Source organism: Mustelus asterias, chromosome 1, assembly GCF_964213995.1.
Source record: "Mustelus asterias chromosome 1, sMusAst1.hap1.1, whole genome shotgun sequence".
In the NCBI taxonomy this organism is placed as follows: Eukaryota; Metazoa; Chordata; class Chondrichthyes; order Carcharhiniformes; family Triakidae; genus Mustelus; species Mustelus asterias.
Genome location: NC_135801.1, coordinates 19,379,734 through 19,395,949, shown reverse-complemented (window position 1 = coordinate 19,395,949; position 16,216 = coordinate 19,379,734). Strand labels below are relative to the sequence as shown.

Here is a 16,216-nt window from a genome sequence, read left to right as displayed (position 1 = left end):
TTACCTGATGAAGGGGCAGCACTCCGAAAGCTTGTGACTTGTGCTACCAAATAAACCTGTTGGACTTTAACCTGGTGTTGTGAGACTTCTTACTGTGTTTAACCCAGTCCAACGCCGGCATCTCCCCATCAATTTCCATTACTTACAGACCCGTGTAACCCTCTCTCAAACCCTCAGATATTCAATCCTTCCAGCTCTTTCCAAACCCCGAGTTCCACTTTCCCAGTATTTTAATTTCTATACAAACACTTGGGCCCAAAGATACTGTTAACATGCCATTGTATCGTGTAATCAAAATGCAGTTTCACTTATTAGTCATTTAAGTAATGTTTCATTACGTAAAACATTTATCCTCCAAACTACTATAAAAAATACCTCAAGATGTCCATTTCACAGGGCGGGATTTTCCAGCCGCACTCGCCCCAAGTCCGTTAAATCCCATCCGAGGTCAACAGATCTCTGCATGGTCCGTGTCCCGCCTGCTACGATTCCCGTGGCAGGCGGGACAGGAAAATTCTGCCCGTCTTTCTACAAGATGCATCATGGGAACTCGCTAGTATTTATTTAAAATTCTAGTTGCTATAAACTGTCTTTTGGATGAGATGTTGAACCTATGCTTGTCTGCCCTTTCTATTGGGAGTAAAAGATCCCTTGGCACCATTCCACACAGAGTGAGCGAATGAGTGAGTGTGTGGGGTAGTGAGTGTGTGGGGTAGTGAGTGAGTGAGTGTGTGGGGCAGTGAGAGTGAGTGAGGCAGTGAGTGAGTGTGTGGGGTAGTGAGAGTGAGTGAGGCAGTGAGTGAGTGTGTGGGGCAGTGAGAGTGAGTGAGGCAATGAGTGAATGTGTGGAGCCGTGAGAGTGAGTGAGTGAATTAGTGAGTGAATGAGTGTGTGTGTGGGGCAGTGAGAGTGAGTGAGTGTATGTGTGTGACAGAGTGAGTGTGTGGGGCAGTGAGAGTGAGTGAGGCGGTGAGTGAGGCAGTGAGAGGTGAGTTAGTGGGAGAGAGTGAGTGAGCCTTACTCCCAGTCTCAGGATTCTCTCTCTCCAGGCAACTGCGGGGGTTACAAATAGTGTGACATGAACCCAATATCCCGGTTGAGGCCGTCCTCGTGTGTGCGGAACTTGGCTATCAGTTTCTGCTCAGCGACTCTTTCATGTCACACCATTTGTAACCCCCACAGTTGCCTGGACCTGCAGAGTTTCACTGGCTGTCTTGTCTGGAGACAATACACATCTTTTTAGCCTGTCTTGATGCTCTCTCCACTCACGTTGTTTTGTTTCTTAAAGATTTGATTAGCTGTAAGTATTCGCATTCCAAGCATTATTCATGTAAATTGAGTCTATGTCTTTATATGCCCTGTTTGTGAACAGAATTCCCACTCACCTGAAGAAGGGGCTTGGAGCTCCAAAAGCTTGTGTGGCTTTTGCTACCAAATAAGCCTGTTGGACTTTAACCTGGTGTTGTTAAACTTCTTACTGTGTTTACCCCAGTCCAAGGCCGGCATCTCCACATCATAATAAATGCTGGCCAGCCAGTGATGCCCATGTCCCATGAATCAAAAAAACCCCAGTCACAGAGGGTGAGTGAGTGACTGAGCATGCTGAGATTGGGAGTGAGCGGGACACACACACACACTGAACTTCTCACCAGGTCATTTTTATTCATTACTCTTTTTAACCTATCAAGTTAATGTTTTGACATCGTCTTACTTTCCCTCAGCAGTGTTTTTTTTTAAATTTTCTGAATAACACAACCTTTTTTTTGAAATTCTGTTAATTGTTGTGCCAATAACAACAGAAATCTTTCTGACATTTATTCATCTGGCCCCTTGAGAGACAGAGAAAGGAAAATGTGGCTGTACTGAGTGAAAAGGTTGGACAAGCTGCTATAGACTGTCAGAGGTTCCATCTCTTGGATCAGATGTTAAACCAAGGCCTGTTGTCTGCCCTAGTGGATGTAAAAGATTCCATGGCACTGTTCCGAAGAACTGCTGGGAAGGTACCTCTGGCTGTCCTGTCTGATATTTATCCCTCAATCAACATCGGGAAAAACAGATTATCTGGTTATAATCACCTTGCTGTTTGTGGGAGCTTGCTGTGCACAAATAACTTGCTGTTTTCCTACACTTACAACAGTAAGTATAGGAAAAACTGTGGCACAATGGTTAGCATTGCAGCCTCACAGCGCCAGGGACCCGGGTTCGACTCCTGGCTTGGGTAACTGCCTGTGTGGAGTTTGCATGTTCTTCCCGTGTCTGCGTGGGTTTCCTCCGGGTGCTCCGGTTTCCTCCCACAGTCCAAAGATGTGCTGGTTAGGTGGATTGACCATGCTAAATTGCCCCTTAGTGTCAGGGGGACCAATTAGGGTAAATGCATGGGGTTATGGGGATAGGGCCTGGGTGGGATTGTGGTCGGTGTAGACTCGATGGGCCAAGTGGCCTCCTCCTGCACTGGAGGATTCTATGGTTCTTTAAGCATAGGTTTCTTCAAGGTCAGCAGCAAGTTCCGTCACTTTAAAACTGAGTGACCACATTTCAGAAGTACTGCATTTGGGTATAAAGTGCTTTGAGATGTTTGAAGGTCATGAAAGGTGCTATATAAATGCAAGTCTTTCTTCCTCCTGCTCCCATTGAAAAAGCACACTAAAGTAGGGATTAAATATTGGGAAGTCATTTCTGTTTGCTAAGGACCTAAAATCAATCTGTAGAGAAAATACTAGGACACCACTATCTATTGGTTTACTGACCGGTGAGTCTAACCTCAGTGGTTGGTAAGCTGATGGAGAAGATCCTGAGGGACAGGATTTATGAGCATTTAGAGAGGTTTAGTATGCTCAAGAATACTCAGCATGGCTTTGTCAAAGGAAGAAGATCGTGCCTTACGAGCCTGGTGGAGTTCTTCGAAAATGTGACTAAACACATTGACGAAGGGAAAGCGGTAGATGTGGTTTATATGGATTTTAGCAAGGCGTTCAATAAGGTTCCCCATGCAAGGCTTCTAGAAAAAGTGAGAGAGCATGGGATCCAAGGTGCTGCTGCCCTGTGGATCCAGAACTGGCTTACACAAAGGAGGCAGAGAGTGTGTATAGATGGGTCTTTTTCTAAATGGAGGTCAGTCACCAGTGGTGTGCCCCAGGGATCTGTTCTGGGACCCTTGCTGTTTGTCATTTTCATAAATGACCTGGATGAGGAAGTGGAGGGATGGGTTGGTAAGTTTGCCAATGACACGAAGGTTGGTGGGGTTGTGGATAGTCTGGAGGGATGTCAGAAGTTACAGAGGGACATAGATAGGATGCAAGACTAGGCGGAGAAGTGGCAGATGGACTTCAACCCAGATAAATGCGTAGTGGTCCATTTTGGCAGGTCGAATGGGATGAAGGAGTACAATATTAAGGGAAAGACTCTTAGTACTGTAGAGGATCAGAAGGACCTTGGGGTCCGGGTCCATTGGACTCTAAAATCAGCCCCGCAGGTGGAGGAGGTGGTTAAGAAGACGTATGGTGTGTTGGCCTTTATCAATCGAGTGATTGAGTTTAGGAGTCCGGGGATAATGATGCAGCTATACAAGACCCTCGTCCGACCCCATTTGGAGTAGTGTGCTCAGTTCTGGTCGCCTCATTACGGGAAGGATGTGGAAAAGATTGAAAGGGTGCAAAGGAGATTTACAAGGATGTTGCCTGGATTGAGTGGCATGCTTTATGAGGATAGGCTGAGGGAGCTCGGTCTTTTCCCCTTGGAGAGACGTAGGATGAGAGGAAACCTAATAGAGGTGTACAAGATGTTGAGAGGCATGGATCGGGTGGACTCTCAGAGGTTTTTTCCCAGAGTGGAAATGGCTGCTACGAGAGGACACAGGTTTAAGGTGCTGGGGGGTAGGTACAGGGGAGATGTTAGGGGTAAGTTTTTCACACAGAGGGTGGTGGGCGAGTGGAATCGGCTGCCGTCAGTGGTGGTGGAGGCAAACTCAATAGGGACTTTTAAGAGACTCCTGGATGAGTACATGGCACTTAATAGGATGGAGGGTTATAGGTAGGCCTAAAAGGTAGGGATATGTTCGGCACAACTTGTGGGGCCGAAGGGCCTGTTGGCGCAGTAGCTTTTCTATGTTTCTATGTTTATAGGTTGAATATTTGTCATGGTAATAATCAGATTTAAATAATGGTTTCAGATTTTAAGGTTCCATCTCTGTGTGTTTCTTAAATTGAGATCAATATGCTGTATTACAGATAGTTCATTCACACATGACAGCTACTTAGATAAGCTAGGCTTCTGCTGCTATTTCTAGCTGCCCAATATTGCCTTCCAGGCAATCAGAAAGATGATTGTCAGCTTGTTTTGGCATTGCCCCACATTATGGGATAGTTTCCAAAACACAGTTCCGGCACAGAAGATTTTTCAAGGTTTTCTCAAGGAAACTCATCACTGTTGTATACAGTTGGGACAAGTCCAAAGCAAGTAACATTGCCAGAAAAATGCCAATTGGCTGGTTTCACTCTGTGAAACCTGCTGGGCATGGGAATGAACAGGTAAGAAAAAAAGGGGCCATTACAAGACAACATGAGGGTGGCACGGTGGCACAGTGGTTAGCACTGCTGCCTCACAGCTCCAGGGACCCCGGTTCAATTCTGGTTTTGGATGACTATCTGTGTAAAGTTTGCACATTCTCGCCGTATTTACATGGGTTTCCTCCGGATGCTCCAGTTTTTTCCCACAGTCCAAAGATCATAGAATCATAGAATCCCTACAGTGCAGAAGGAGGCCATTTGGCCCATCGAGTCTGCACCGACCACAATCCCACCCAGGCCTTATCCCCGTCACTCCACATATTTAGCCCGCTAACCTACGTCTCCCGGGACACTAAGGGGCAATTTAGCATGGCCAATCCACCTAACCCACACATCTTTGGACTGTGGAAGGAAACCGGAGCATCCGGAGGAAACCCACGCTGACAAGGGAAGAACATGCAAATTCCACACAGACAGTGACCCAAGCCAGGAATTGAACCCAGGTCCCTGGAGCTGTGAGGCAGCAGTGCTAACCACTATGTCACTGTGCCACCCTGTACTGTGCCACCATGCAGGTTAGGTGGATTGGTCATGCTAAATTGCTCCTTAGTGTCCCAAGATGCATATGTTGAATGGATTAGCCATGGGAAATGTGTGGGGTTACATGATGGGATGGGGGAGGGAGCCTGGGTAAGATACTCTGTCAGAGAGTCAGTGCAGACTCGATGGGCCGAATGGCCTCATCTGCCCTGAAGGGGTTCTATGATTCTATGAATGAGTTTCCTATCATTTATACTTGTCGACATAAAGTCACATATCTTCTCCATTAAGTGAGTATGTGTTAGTTATGGCTGCTGTGAATTAGTGCCAACGGATCTTTTATATTGGTTCAAAATCTCATCCAAAAGACAGTTTATAGCCATGGAGTTTTAAATAAATACCAGCCAGTCCCCCCGGTGTATCTAGGAGGAAGTCAAAGGAAAGAGAATTTCTGAAATGGTTGTCTTGTGATATTGCTTATACTAGTTTGGAGGATAAATGTTTTATGCAATGAGCCATTATTTAAATGACTAATGAGTGAAACTGCATTTTGATGACATGATACCATGACAAGTCAACGGTATTTTTGGACTCAAGTGTTGCATCCTCTTTGTATAGAAAATAAAACTCAGGGTTTGGAAGCAGCAAAAGGGTCTGAATATGTGAGGGTTTGGAGAGGGTTGTATAGGTCTGGAAGTAATGGAAAATGCATTGTGGAGGATGCAAGAATTTGTCACGGATCTATGGAATATTCAACTACAAAAAACAATAACTACTTAGTCTTTACTTACCAAAGGAATAACCTGTTGCCATGCAAATAAGAAAATGAATCTTTCTTTCCTATGTATTACATACCAATGGACTTTTGTTGATGAGTCATATGTGACCCAAGGGGTCACAGTCTGAGGATTCATAAGATCATAAGAATATAAGAACTAGCAAAAGTAGGCCATCTGGCCCCTCGAACCTGCTCCGCCATTCAATAAGATCATGGCTGATCTTTTCGTGGACTCAGCTCCGCTTACCCGACCGCTCACCATAACCCTTAATTCCTTTACTGCTCAAAAATTTATCTATCCTTGCCTTAAAAACATTCAATGAGGGAGCCTCAACTGCTTCACTGGGCAGGGAATTCCTCAGATTCAGGGTAGACCATTTAGGGTGGAGGTGAGGAGATATTTCTTCACACAAAGAGTGGTGAACCTGTGGAATTCATTACCACAGGAAGTAGTTGATGCCAAAACATTGAATGTATTCAAGAGGCGGCTGGATATAACACTTGGGGTGAATGGGATCAAAGGTTATGGGGAGAAAGCAGGATTAAACTATTGAGTTGGATGATCAGCCATGATTGTAATAGATGGCAGTACAGGTGTGAAGGGTCAAATGGCCTCCTCCTGCTCCTATCTTCGATGTTTCTATGTGTAACTTAAGAATTTGGGTTTGTCCTTGCACTTGGGTCACTGTCTGTGTGGAGTCTACATGTTCTCCCCATGACTGTGTGAGTTTCCTCTGGGTGCTCCAGTTTCCTCCCACATTCCAAAGACATGCTGGTTAGATGGATTGACTATGTTAAATTCTCCCTCTGTGTTCCCAAACAGGTGCCGGAGTGTGGCGACTAGGGGACTTTCACAGCAACTTAATGTGACATTAATAAATACACTCAAAAACACTTTTTGCCCATTTTTCTACCTGTCATTTCTCTGTAAGGGTCAGGATATCTCTCCTAAAGTGGCCATTCTTCTTCTTTGAACAAGGACCATAAGGGCTGGCTAATGGATTGTGCAATACCATAGCAGGCTCTGCTACTCAGAGACAATTTGGTCCCAAATATACTTCAAATTACTGCCAACAATCCATTAATGAATCTTTCCATGCTGTGTATAGTTGCTGTTTAATTTAGCCTGAGCTGAAGCTCTTTAATGCATTGACTTTAGTCTCTTGGCAAAAAAAAAGCACTTCTCTTTGGTCTTGTATTCATTGGTTTGGTCAATTTTGTTTCTTTTGTAGAGTGATCGAATTCTTATTAAAGGTGGGAGGATCATCAACGATGACCGGTCCTGCTATGCTGATATTTATCTAGAAGATGGAATCATACGGTAAGCATCTAGTCCAAACTCGTGTATGACTATGCTTTCTTGTGACAGCAGCTGCAGATACATTTCTGTTGCCTAAAGTAAGATGTCAATAAATATATGTCTAAATAATAATCTGGAAGATAAGTGATGTATTAGCAATGGAAATGCATTACAGGCCTGTGTGTGCACTGAAAACCTAAGCCTGAACCCGCATCTAAATTCTGTTGGTCATTTGTGAAAATAAGCAGGTTAACTGTTGTTAAGAAAGTGATGGAGAAATTAAGAAATTCAGCAAACTGATGAAACTGTGATTTGACAATCTTCGGTTCCTGATGGACTTTTGGAGGGCCGAAGGGCCTGTTTCCTGTGCTGTACTGTTCTTTGACTTCACCCTAGGGTCTTAAAAAAAGTGGCTAATGAAGTAATAGGGATGTTGCTGTTAATTTTCCAAAATTTGCCAGATTCTGGAGAGGTCCCGTTGGACTGGGAAGCAGCAAATGTGAACTCTCTACTTAAGGAGGGAGAGGGGCAGAAAACGGGAAACTATAGGCCAGTTTGCTGTCGAGGGGAAGGTGTTCGAATCAGTCATTAAGGAGGTTGTAGCTGGGCACTTAGAAAAATCTAAGATAATTGGGAAGAGTCAGTCCAGTTGTGTGAAAGGGAAATCATGTTTGACCAATTTATTGCAACTCTCTGAAGGAGTAACGTGTACTGTGGATAAAGGGGAATCTGTAGACGTACTGTACTTGGATTTCCAAAAGGCACCTGATAAGGTCTCACATCAAAGGTTATTGTGGAAAATAAAAGCTCATGGTGTAGTGGGTAACACATTAGCATTGACTGGCTGGCAGAAAACAGAGAATGTGGATAAAAGGGTCTTTTTCCGATTGGCAGTGTGTGACAAATGGAGTCCCACAGGGGGTCTGTGCTGGGGCCTCAACATTTTCAATGATTTAGATGAGGGAGTGAAGGTATGGTGACAAAATTTGCAGATGATGCAAAGATAGATAGGAACGTATGTTGTGAAGAAGGCATAAGGAGGTTGCAGATGGATATTGAGTGAGGGGCAAACATCTGGCTGATGGAGTTTAATGTGGCAAAATGTGAAGTTGTTCGCTTTGGCAGGAAGAAGAAAAGAGCAGAGTATTATTTAAATGGAGAGTACGCGAGTAGAACAAGCAATTTAGAAGTCTGATGGAATGCTACCCGTTATCCTGAGAAGAATTGAACATAAAGGCCATTAATGAGATTGCATCTCGAACACTGTTTGCAGTTTTGGCCTCCTTATTTAACTAAGGATATAAATGTATTGGAGGCTGTTCAAAGGCTGTTTCCTACGATAATACTTGGAATGAGTGGATAAAAGCAAATTATTGCGGATGCTGGAATCTGAAACCAAAAGAGAAAATGCTGGAAAATCTCAGCAGGTCTAGCAGCATCTGTAAGATGCTGCTAGACCTGCTGAGATTTTCCAGCATTTTCTCTTTTGGTCTTGGAATGAGTGGGTTGTCTTATGAGGATAGATTGGACCAGCTGGTCTTGTTCCAGCTGGAGTTTAGAAGAGTGAGTGGTGACTTACATAAAAACATAGAAACTAGAAGCAGGGGTAGGCCATTCAGCCCTTGGAGCCTGCTCCACCATACATTTTGATCATGGCTGATCATCGAATTCAATATCCTGATTCCCCCCCTCTCATATCCCTTGATCCCTTTAGCCCCAAGAGCTATATCTAATTTCTTCTTGAAATCAGACAAGGTTTTGGCCTCAGTTACATTTTGTGGTAATGAATTCCACACATTTACCACCCTCTGGGTAAAGAAATTTCTCCTCACCCCAGTTCTAAAAGATTTAGTGCTTATCCTCAAACTATGACCCCTAGTTGTGGACTCCCCCACCATTGGGAACATTCTTTCTGAATCTACCCTGTCTAATCCTGTTAGAATTTTATAAATTTCTATGCGATCCCATCTCATTCTTCTAAACTCCAGTGAATATAATCCTAACTGATTTAGTCTCTCCTTATATGACAGACCTGCCATCCCAGGAATCAGCCTGGCAAACCTTTGCTGCATTTCCTCTGTGGCAAGGAAATCCATCCTCAGATAAGGACACCAAAACTGCACATAATATTCCAGGTGTGGCCTCAGCAACACCCAATACAATTGCAGCAAAACATCCCTATCCCTATACTCAAATCGTTGATTGAAGTGTACAGGATCCTGAATGGTCTTGATAAGGTGGACATGGAAAGGATGTTTGCTCTTTTGGGTGAGTCCAGAATTAGGAGGCCCTGTCTTAAAATTAGAGGTCGCTCTTTCAGGATAGAGATGAGGAAGATTTTTTCTCTCAGAGGACTGGTAAAGATTTACCAGGATGTTGCCGGGTATGGAGGGCATTAGCTATGAGAAGAGGTTGGAGAAGCTTGGTTTGTTCTCACTGGAGTGACAAAGGTTGAGGGGCAACCTGATAGATGTCTACAAGATTATGAGGGGCATGGACAGAGTGGATCGTCAGAAGCTTTTTTCCAGGGTGAAAGAGTCAATTACTAGGGGACATCGGTTTAAGGTGCGAGGGGCAAGGTTTAAAGGAGATGTAGGAGGCAAGTTTTTTACCCAGAGGGTGGTGGGTGTCTGGAGCTCGCTGCCGGGAGAGGTAATAAGAACATAAGAACATAAGAAATAGGAGCAGGAGTAGGCCATCTAGCCCCTCGAGCCTGCCCCGCCATTCAATAAGATCATGGCTGATCTGACGTGGATCAGTACCACTTACCCGCCTGATCCCCATAACCCTTAATTCCCTTACCGATCAGGAATCCATCCATCCGCGCTTTAAACATATTCAGCGAGGTAGCCTCCACCACCTCAGTGGGCAGAGAATTCCAGAGATTCACCACCCTCTGGGAGAAGAAGTTCCTCCTCAACTCTGTCTTAAACCGACCCCCCTTTATTTTGAGGCTGTGTCCTCTAGTTTTAACTTCCTTACTAAGTGGAAAGAATCTCTCCGCCTCCACCCTATCCAGCCCCCGCATTATCTTATAAGTCTCCATAAGATCCCCCCTCATCCTTCTAAACTCCAACGAGTACAAACCCAATCTCCTCAGCCTCTCCTCATAATCCAAACCCCTCATCTCCGGTATCAACCTGGTGAACCTTCTCTGCACTCCCTCCAATGCCAATATATCCTTCCTCATATAAGGGGACCAATACTGCACACAGTATTCCAGCTGCGGCCTCACCAATGCCCTGTACAGGTGCATCAAGACATCCCTGCTTTTATATTCTATCCCCTTCGCAATATAGGCCAACATCCCATTTGCCTTCTTGATCACCTGTTGTACCTGCAGACTGGGCTTTTGCGTCTCATGCACAAGGACCCCCAGGTCCCTTTGCACGGTAGCATGTTTTAATTTGTTTCCATTGAGATAGTAATCCCATTTGTTATTATTTCCTCCAAAGTGTATAACCTCGCATTTCTCAACGTTATACTCCATTTGCCATATCCTCGCCCACTCACTCAGCCTGTCCAAATCTCTCTGCAGATCTTCTCCGTCCTCCACACGATTCACTTTTCCACTTATCTTTGTGTCGTCTGCAAACTTCGTTACCCTACACTCCGTCCCCTCCTCCAGATCATCTATATAAATGGTAAATAGTTGCGGCCCGAGTACCGATCCCTGCGGCACGCCACTAGTTACCTTCCTCCAACCGGAAAAACACCCATTTATTCCGACTCTTTGCTTCCTGTCGGATAGCCAGTCCCCAATCCACTTTAACACACTACCCCCAACTCCGTGTGCCCTAATCTTCTTCAGTAGCCTTTTATGGGGCACCTTATCAAACGCCTTTTGGAAATCCAAAAACACCGCATCCACCGGTTCTCCTCCATCAACCGCCCTAGTCACATCTTCATAAAAATCCAACATGTTCGTCAAGCACGACTTTCCCCTCATGAATCCATGCTGCGTCTGATTGATCGAACCATTTCTATCCAGATGCCCTGCTATCTCCTCTTTAATAATGGATTCCAGCATTTTCCCTACTACAGACGTTAAGCTGACCGGCCTATAGTTACCCGCCTTTTGTCTCCTTCCTTTTTTAAACAGCGGCGTAACATTAGCCGTTTTCCAATCAACCGGCACTACCCCAGAATGCAACGAGTTTTGATAAATAATCACTAACGCATCCACTATTACCTCTGACATTTCTTTCAATACCCTGGGATGCATTCCATCCGGACCCGGGGACTTGTCCACCTTCAGTCCCATTAGTCTACCCAGCACTGCCTCTCTGGTTACATTAATTGTATTAAGTATTTCTCCTGCTGCCAACCCTCTATCGTTAATATTTGGCAAACTATTTGTGTCCTCCACCGTGAAGACCGACACAAAAAACTTATTTAAAGACTCAGCCATATCCTCATTTCCCACTATTAACTCCCCCCTCTCGTCCTCCAAGGGTCCAACATTCACTCTAGCCACTCTATTCCTTTTTATATATTTATAAAAACTTTTACTATCATTTTTTATATTAATTGCTAGCCTAGCTTCATAGTCTATCCTTCCTTTCTTTATCGCTTTCTTAGTCTCTCTTTGTTGTTTCTTAAATTTTTCCCAATCACTTGTTTCTCCACTATTTTTGGCCACTCTGTACGCAGCTGTTTTTATTTTAATACTCTCCTTTATTTCCTTCGTTATCCACGGCTGGTTCTCCCTTTTCTTACAATCCTTGTTTTTTGCTGGAATATATTTTTGCTGAGAACTGAAAAGGATCTCCTTAAAAATCCTCCACTGTTCCTCAGCTATCCTACCTGCCAGCCTGCTCTCCCAGTCTACCTTAGCCAATTCATCCCTCATCCTATCATATTTCCCTCTGTTCAAACAGAGGACACTGGTTTGGGACCAAACTTTCTCCTCTTCCATCTGAATCAGAAATTCGACCATATTGTGGTCACTAGACCCAAGAGGGTCCTTCACAATAAGATCCTTAATTCTACCTACCTCGTTACACAATACCAGATCCAAAATAGCTCGTTCCCTCGTCGGTTCCGTAACATGCTGTTCAAGGAAACTATCCCGACAGCATTCTAAGAACTCTTCCTCCATTCCACCCTTACCGACTTGAGTCTGCCAGTCAATGTGCATGTTGAAGTCCCCCATGATTATTGCCGTTCCGTTTTTACACGCATCCCTTATCTGCTTGTTTATAATGGAAACAGATACGACAGTGACTTTTAAGGGGCGTCTTGACAAATACATGAATAGGATGGGAATAGAGGGATATGGTCCCTGGAAGGGTAGGGGGTTTTAGTTCAGTCAGGCATCATGGTCGGTGCAGGCTTGGAGGGCCGAAGGGCCTGTTCTTGTGCAGTAATTTTCTTTGTTCTTTGTTATTTGACTGTGCGACTCTGAAACTCTCGGCCTCAAAAGATGGTGGAGGCGGGGTCATTCAACATTTTTAAGACGGAAGTCGCGAGATTCTTCTTAGGCAAGGGAATGAAAGGCTATCAGGGTGGATGGCAATGTGGAATTAGAAACGCAAACTGATCAGCCATGATCTTAATGAATGGTGGAGCAGGTTCATGGGGCCGAGTGGCCTACCTCTGTTCCTACTTTGTATATTCATATGGAGAAATGCAAAGTACCAAAGCTTTCTGCTGCTAATTTTGCCAACAGTAATATCTGGTCTTCGACAGCTATTGAGCTTGTGGTTTTATCTATTGACGATTACTTTTCATGACTCTTGAGAAATCTAACTGAATTGTGACAAGTGACGGAACAGATTACTCGACAGAAAGCAGAACGTGGGAATAAAGGTTAGCTCTGCGGAGTGGCCGAGGTGGGAAGTGGTGTTCCATAAGGATTAGTACTGTGACCACGTTGTTTACAATTGACAGTAAAGACTTTTTAAGAATCAAATTGACACAAAATTGCCATTTTGAATCGGGGGCGGGTCGGGGATGGAAAGTTGGCAAGTTAGCCTGAGGAGGACTGCAATAAATTTCAGGAGGAGATTAAAAACAAAACTTACAAGGATTAGCAAATGATTGGCAAATGAAGTTCATCACGGATGCATGTGAGGTGCTACGTAAAGTTCAACACAGATGTTTGTGAGATACAACATTTTGGTAGGAAGAATGGGAATGTCACTTCAGTCACTTCCTCTCTGGAAGGTGCAGGTCTAGATGGGGCAGACAAAGGGATTGCGGAGTACAAATACACCAATCATTAAAGGTTGCTACACAGGTTAGCAAAGCTTTAAAGAAAGCAGTGAGAAGTCTCACAACACCAGATTAAAGTCCAACAGGTTTATTTGAAATCACGAGCTTTCGGAGCGCTGTTCCTTCATCAGGTGAGTCACTCACTTGATGAAGGAGCAGCACTGCAAAAGCTCGTGATTCCAAATAAACCTGTTGGATTTTAACCTGGTGTTGTGAGACTTCTTACTGTGCCTACCCCAGTCCAACTCCGACATCTCCACAATAAAGAAAGCAAACCAAGCCCCAAGTTTTATTTAGAAGAAGAATCATAGAATCCCTCCAGTGCAGAAGGATGCTTTTTGGTCCATTTAGCCTGCACCGACAACAATCCGATTCAGGCCTTATCCCTATAACCCCACGTATTTACCCTGCTAATCTCCCTGACAATAAGACAATAAGCATGGCCAATTCACCTAGCCTGCACACTTTTGCAGTGTGGGAGGAAACTGGAGCACCCGGAGGAAACCCACGCAGACACGGGAGAATGTACAAACTCCACACAGACAGTGACCCAAGGCCGGAATTGAACTCGGGTCCCTGGCGCTGTGAGGCATCAATGCTAACCACTGTGCCACCATGCCGCCCATTTCTAGAGGAACAAGAGCATTGGAAAGTGGGGAAGTTATGCTAAACCTCTACTGAACCTTGGTTAGAGCACACCTACAGTTCTGCTTGCCATGTTATAAAAAGGAGAGGGTAGAGAGGAGATTCACTCAGACGATACTCGAAATGTGTGCTTATACATTTCAGGAAAAGATTGATAGGCTGGGTCTCTTTTCTCTTGAAAAAATAAAGCTGAGAGGTGACCTAATATGGGTTTTTAAAATTTATATCATTATGAAAGTAGGAATTTTGATGGAGTTTAGACAGAGAAAATACTTTCTCTTGTGGGGAAGAGCATAACTAGAATCACCAAGAAATCCAAGAGGGATTTCAGAAGAAATGTTTTTCTTCAAAGACTGGTGAGAATGTGGAACTTGCTGCCACAGGGAGTGGTTGAAGTCAATCATATAGAGGGGAAACTAGAAAGCACTTTTGGGCAAAGGGAATTGATGGTTATAATGGGAGATTTAGATTAGAAAAGATGAAATGAGGCTCCAGTGGAGTTTAAAGTATGTACTGGTTGGCCAAAAGGCCTGTTTCTGCGACCATGTATCCTGTAGAGAATGAGAATCCATTGTGGAGTTATATACGATTAGCAAGTAAGGATTTTTGGTTTGATTTTTCAAGTCCTACTACAGGAAGCAGACCCAAGTTGCATTGTTAGGATAAATATCCCTCTGGTCCAGTACAGATAATTCTTGAAAGCCTCTAAATATTCACTAATAATTCAGGACTTGGTCCCATTTGAACTTTTTTAAAAAATCAAGGGGTGGATTGTCCAACTTCGCCCGCAGCTGGGATTCAGCGGTCCCCTGCTGTGACTGGAGATTTGGTTGAGCGCCAAATTCTCAGTTCTCGCTGGCAGCGAAACTGGAAAGGTTTTGAATTAATATGCTAGAGTTTTCAACAAACGGTAATGAGTCAATAATGTGTCCCTCAATAATCTACTTTTGTAAAAGGGTAAAAATACAAGTAAAATACTGTAGATGCCGGGGATCTGAAATCAAAACAGGAAGTTCTTTGTGCCGAAGAAGAGTTAATGGATTTGACACTATGGGCGGGATTTTTCACTCCTTCCCAATGTTGCATACTGTTCAGTATAATATGGGGGAGGTGATGGCCTAGTGGTATTATCGCTAGACTCTTAATCCAGAAACTCAGCTAATGTTCTGGGGATTTGTGTTCGAATACCGCCACGGCAGATGGTGGAACTTGAATTCAATGAAAATATCTGGAATTAAGAATCTACTGATGACCATGAAACCATTGTCGATTATTGGGCAAACCCATCTGGTTCACTAATGTCCTTTAGGGACAGAAATCTGCCATCTTTACATGGTCTGGCCTACATGTGACTCCAGATCCACAGAAATGTGGTTGACTCTCAACTGCCCTCCAATTAGGGATGGGCAATAAAGGGATGGGCAATAAATGCTGATGTGGAGATGCCGGTGTTGGACTGGGGTAAGCACAGTAAGATGTCTCACAACACCAGGTTAAAGTCCAACAGGTTTATTTGGTAGCAAATACCATAAGCTTTCGGAGCTTGCTGCTACCACTCCATCTGACGAAGGAGCAGCAAGCTCCGAAAGCTTATGGTATTTGCTACCAAATAAACCTGTTGGACTTTAACCTGGTGTTGTGAGACTTCTTACAATAAATGCTGGCCAGCCAGCGACACCCATGCCCCACAAATGAATTTTTTAAAAATAGCATCAATTAAAGATGGGAGTTTTACGTGGTTGCACTGGCTTCCCTTCTCCTGCCTACTTTGTATGTATTTTTTAACAATCAGATGGTTCAGTTTTAAGATTTTCTAATTTAAAAATAAAGAGTCAAACCATCACATTGGCTATTTCCCAACATTCTAAATGTTTTTAAAGTGAAAAAGTTTATTTATTAGTCGCAAGTAAGGCTTACATTACACAGCAATGGAGTTACTGTCAAATTCTCCTAGTCGCCACACACCGGTGTCTATTCGGGTAAATGTACCTAGCCAGCCCATCTTTAAGACTGTGGGAGGAAACCGGAGCACCCGGAGGAAACCCACGCAGACATGGGGAGAATGTGCAAACTCCACACAGATAGCCGGGAATTGAACCCAGATCCCTGACGCTGTGAGGCAGCAGTGCTAACCACTGTTAAATGTTACCCGCAATTTAGAGGTTACTGAGCAGAGATCAGCATGCATATTAATGTACGAATATGTAGAAAACTGCTTTGAGCAGAGAGCAG

The 16,216-nt window shown here is 44.1% G+C and overlaps 1 protein-coding gene across 2 annotated transcripts in view; it reads left to right on the top strand.

The window, feature by feature from the left end:
• LOC144507644 (dihydropyrimidinase-related protein 1-like) overlaps window positions 1-16,216 on the top strand; it is a 71,712-nt gene that overhangs the window by 19,733 nt on the left and 35,763 nt on the right. For both annotated transcript variants that reach the window (XM_078236066.1, XM_078235240.1), the window contains exon 2: window positions 7,056-7,144. In XM_078236066.1, the coding sequence (XP_078092192.1) occupies window positions 7,056-7,144 (89 nt within the window). The remainder of the gene's footprint in view (window positions 1-7,055; window positions 7,145-16,216) is intronic.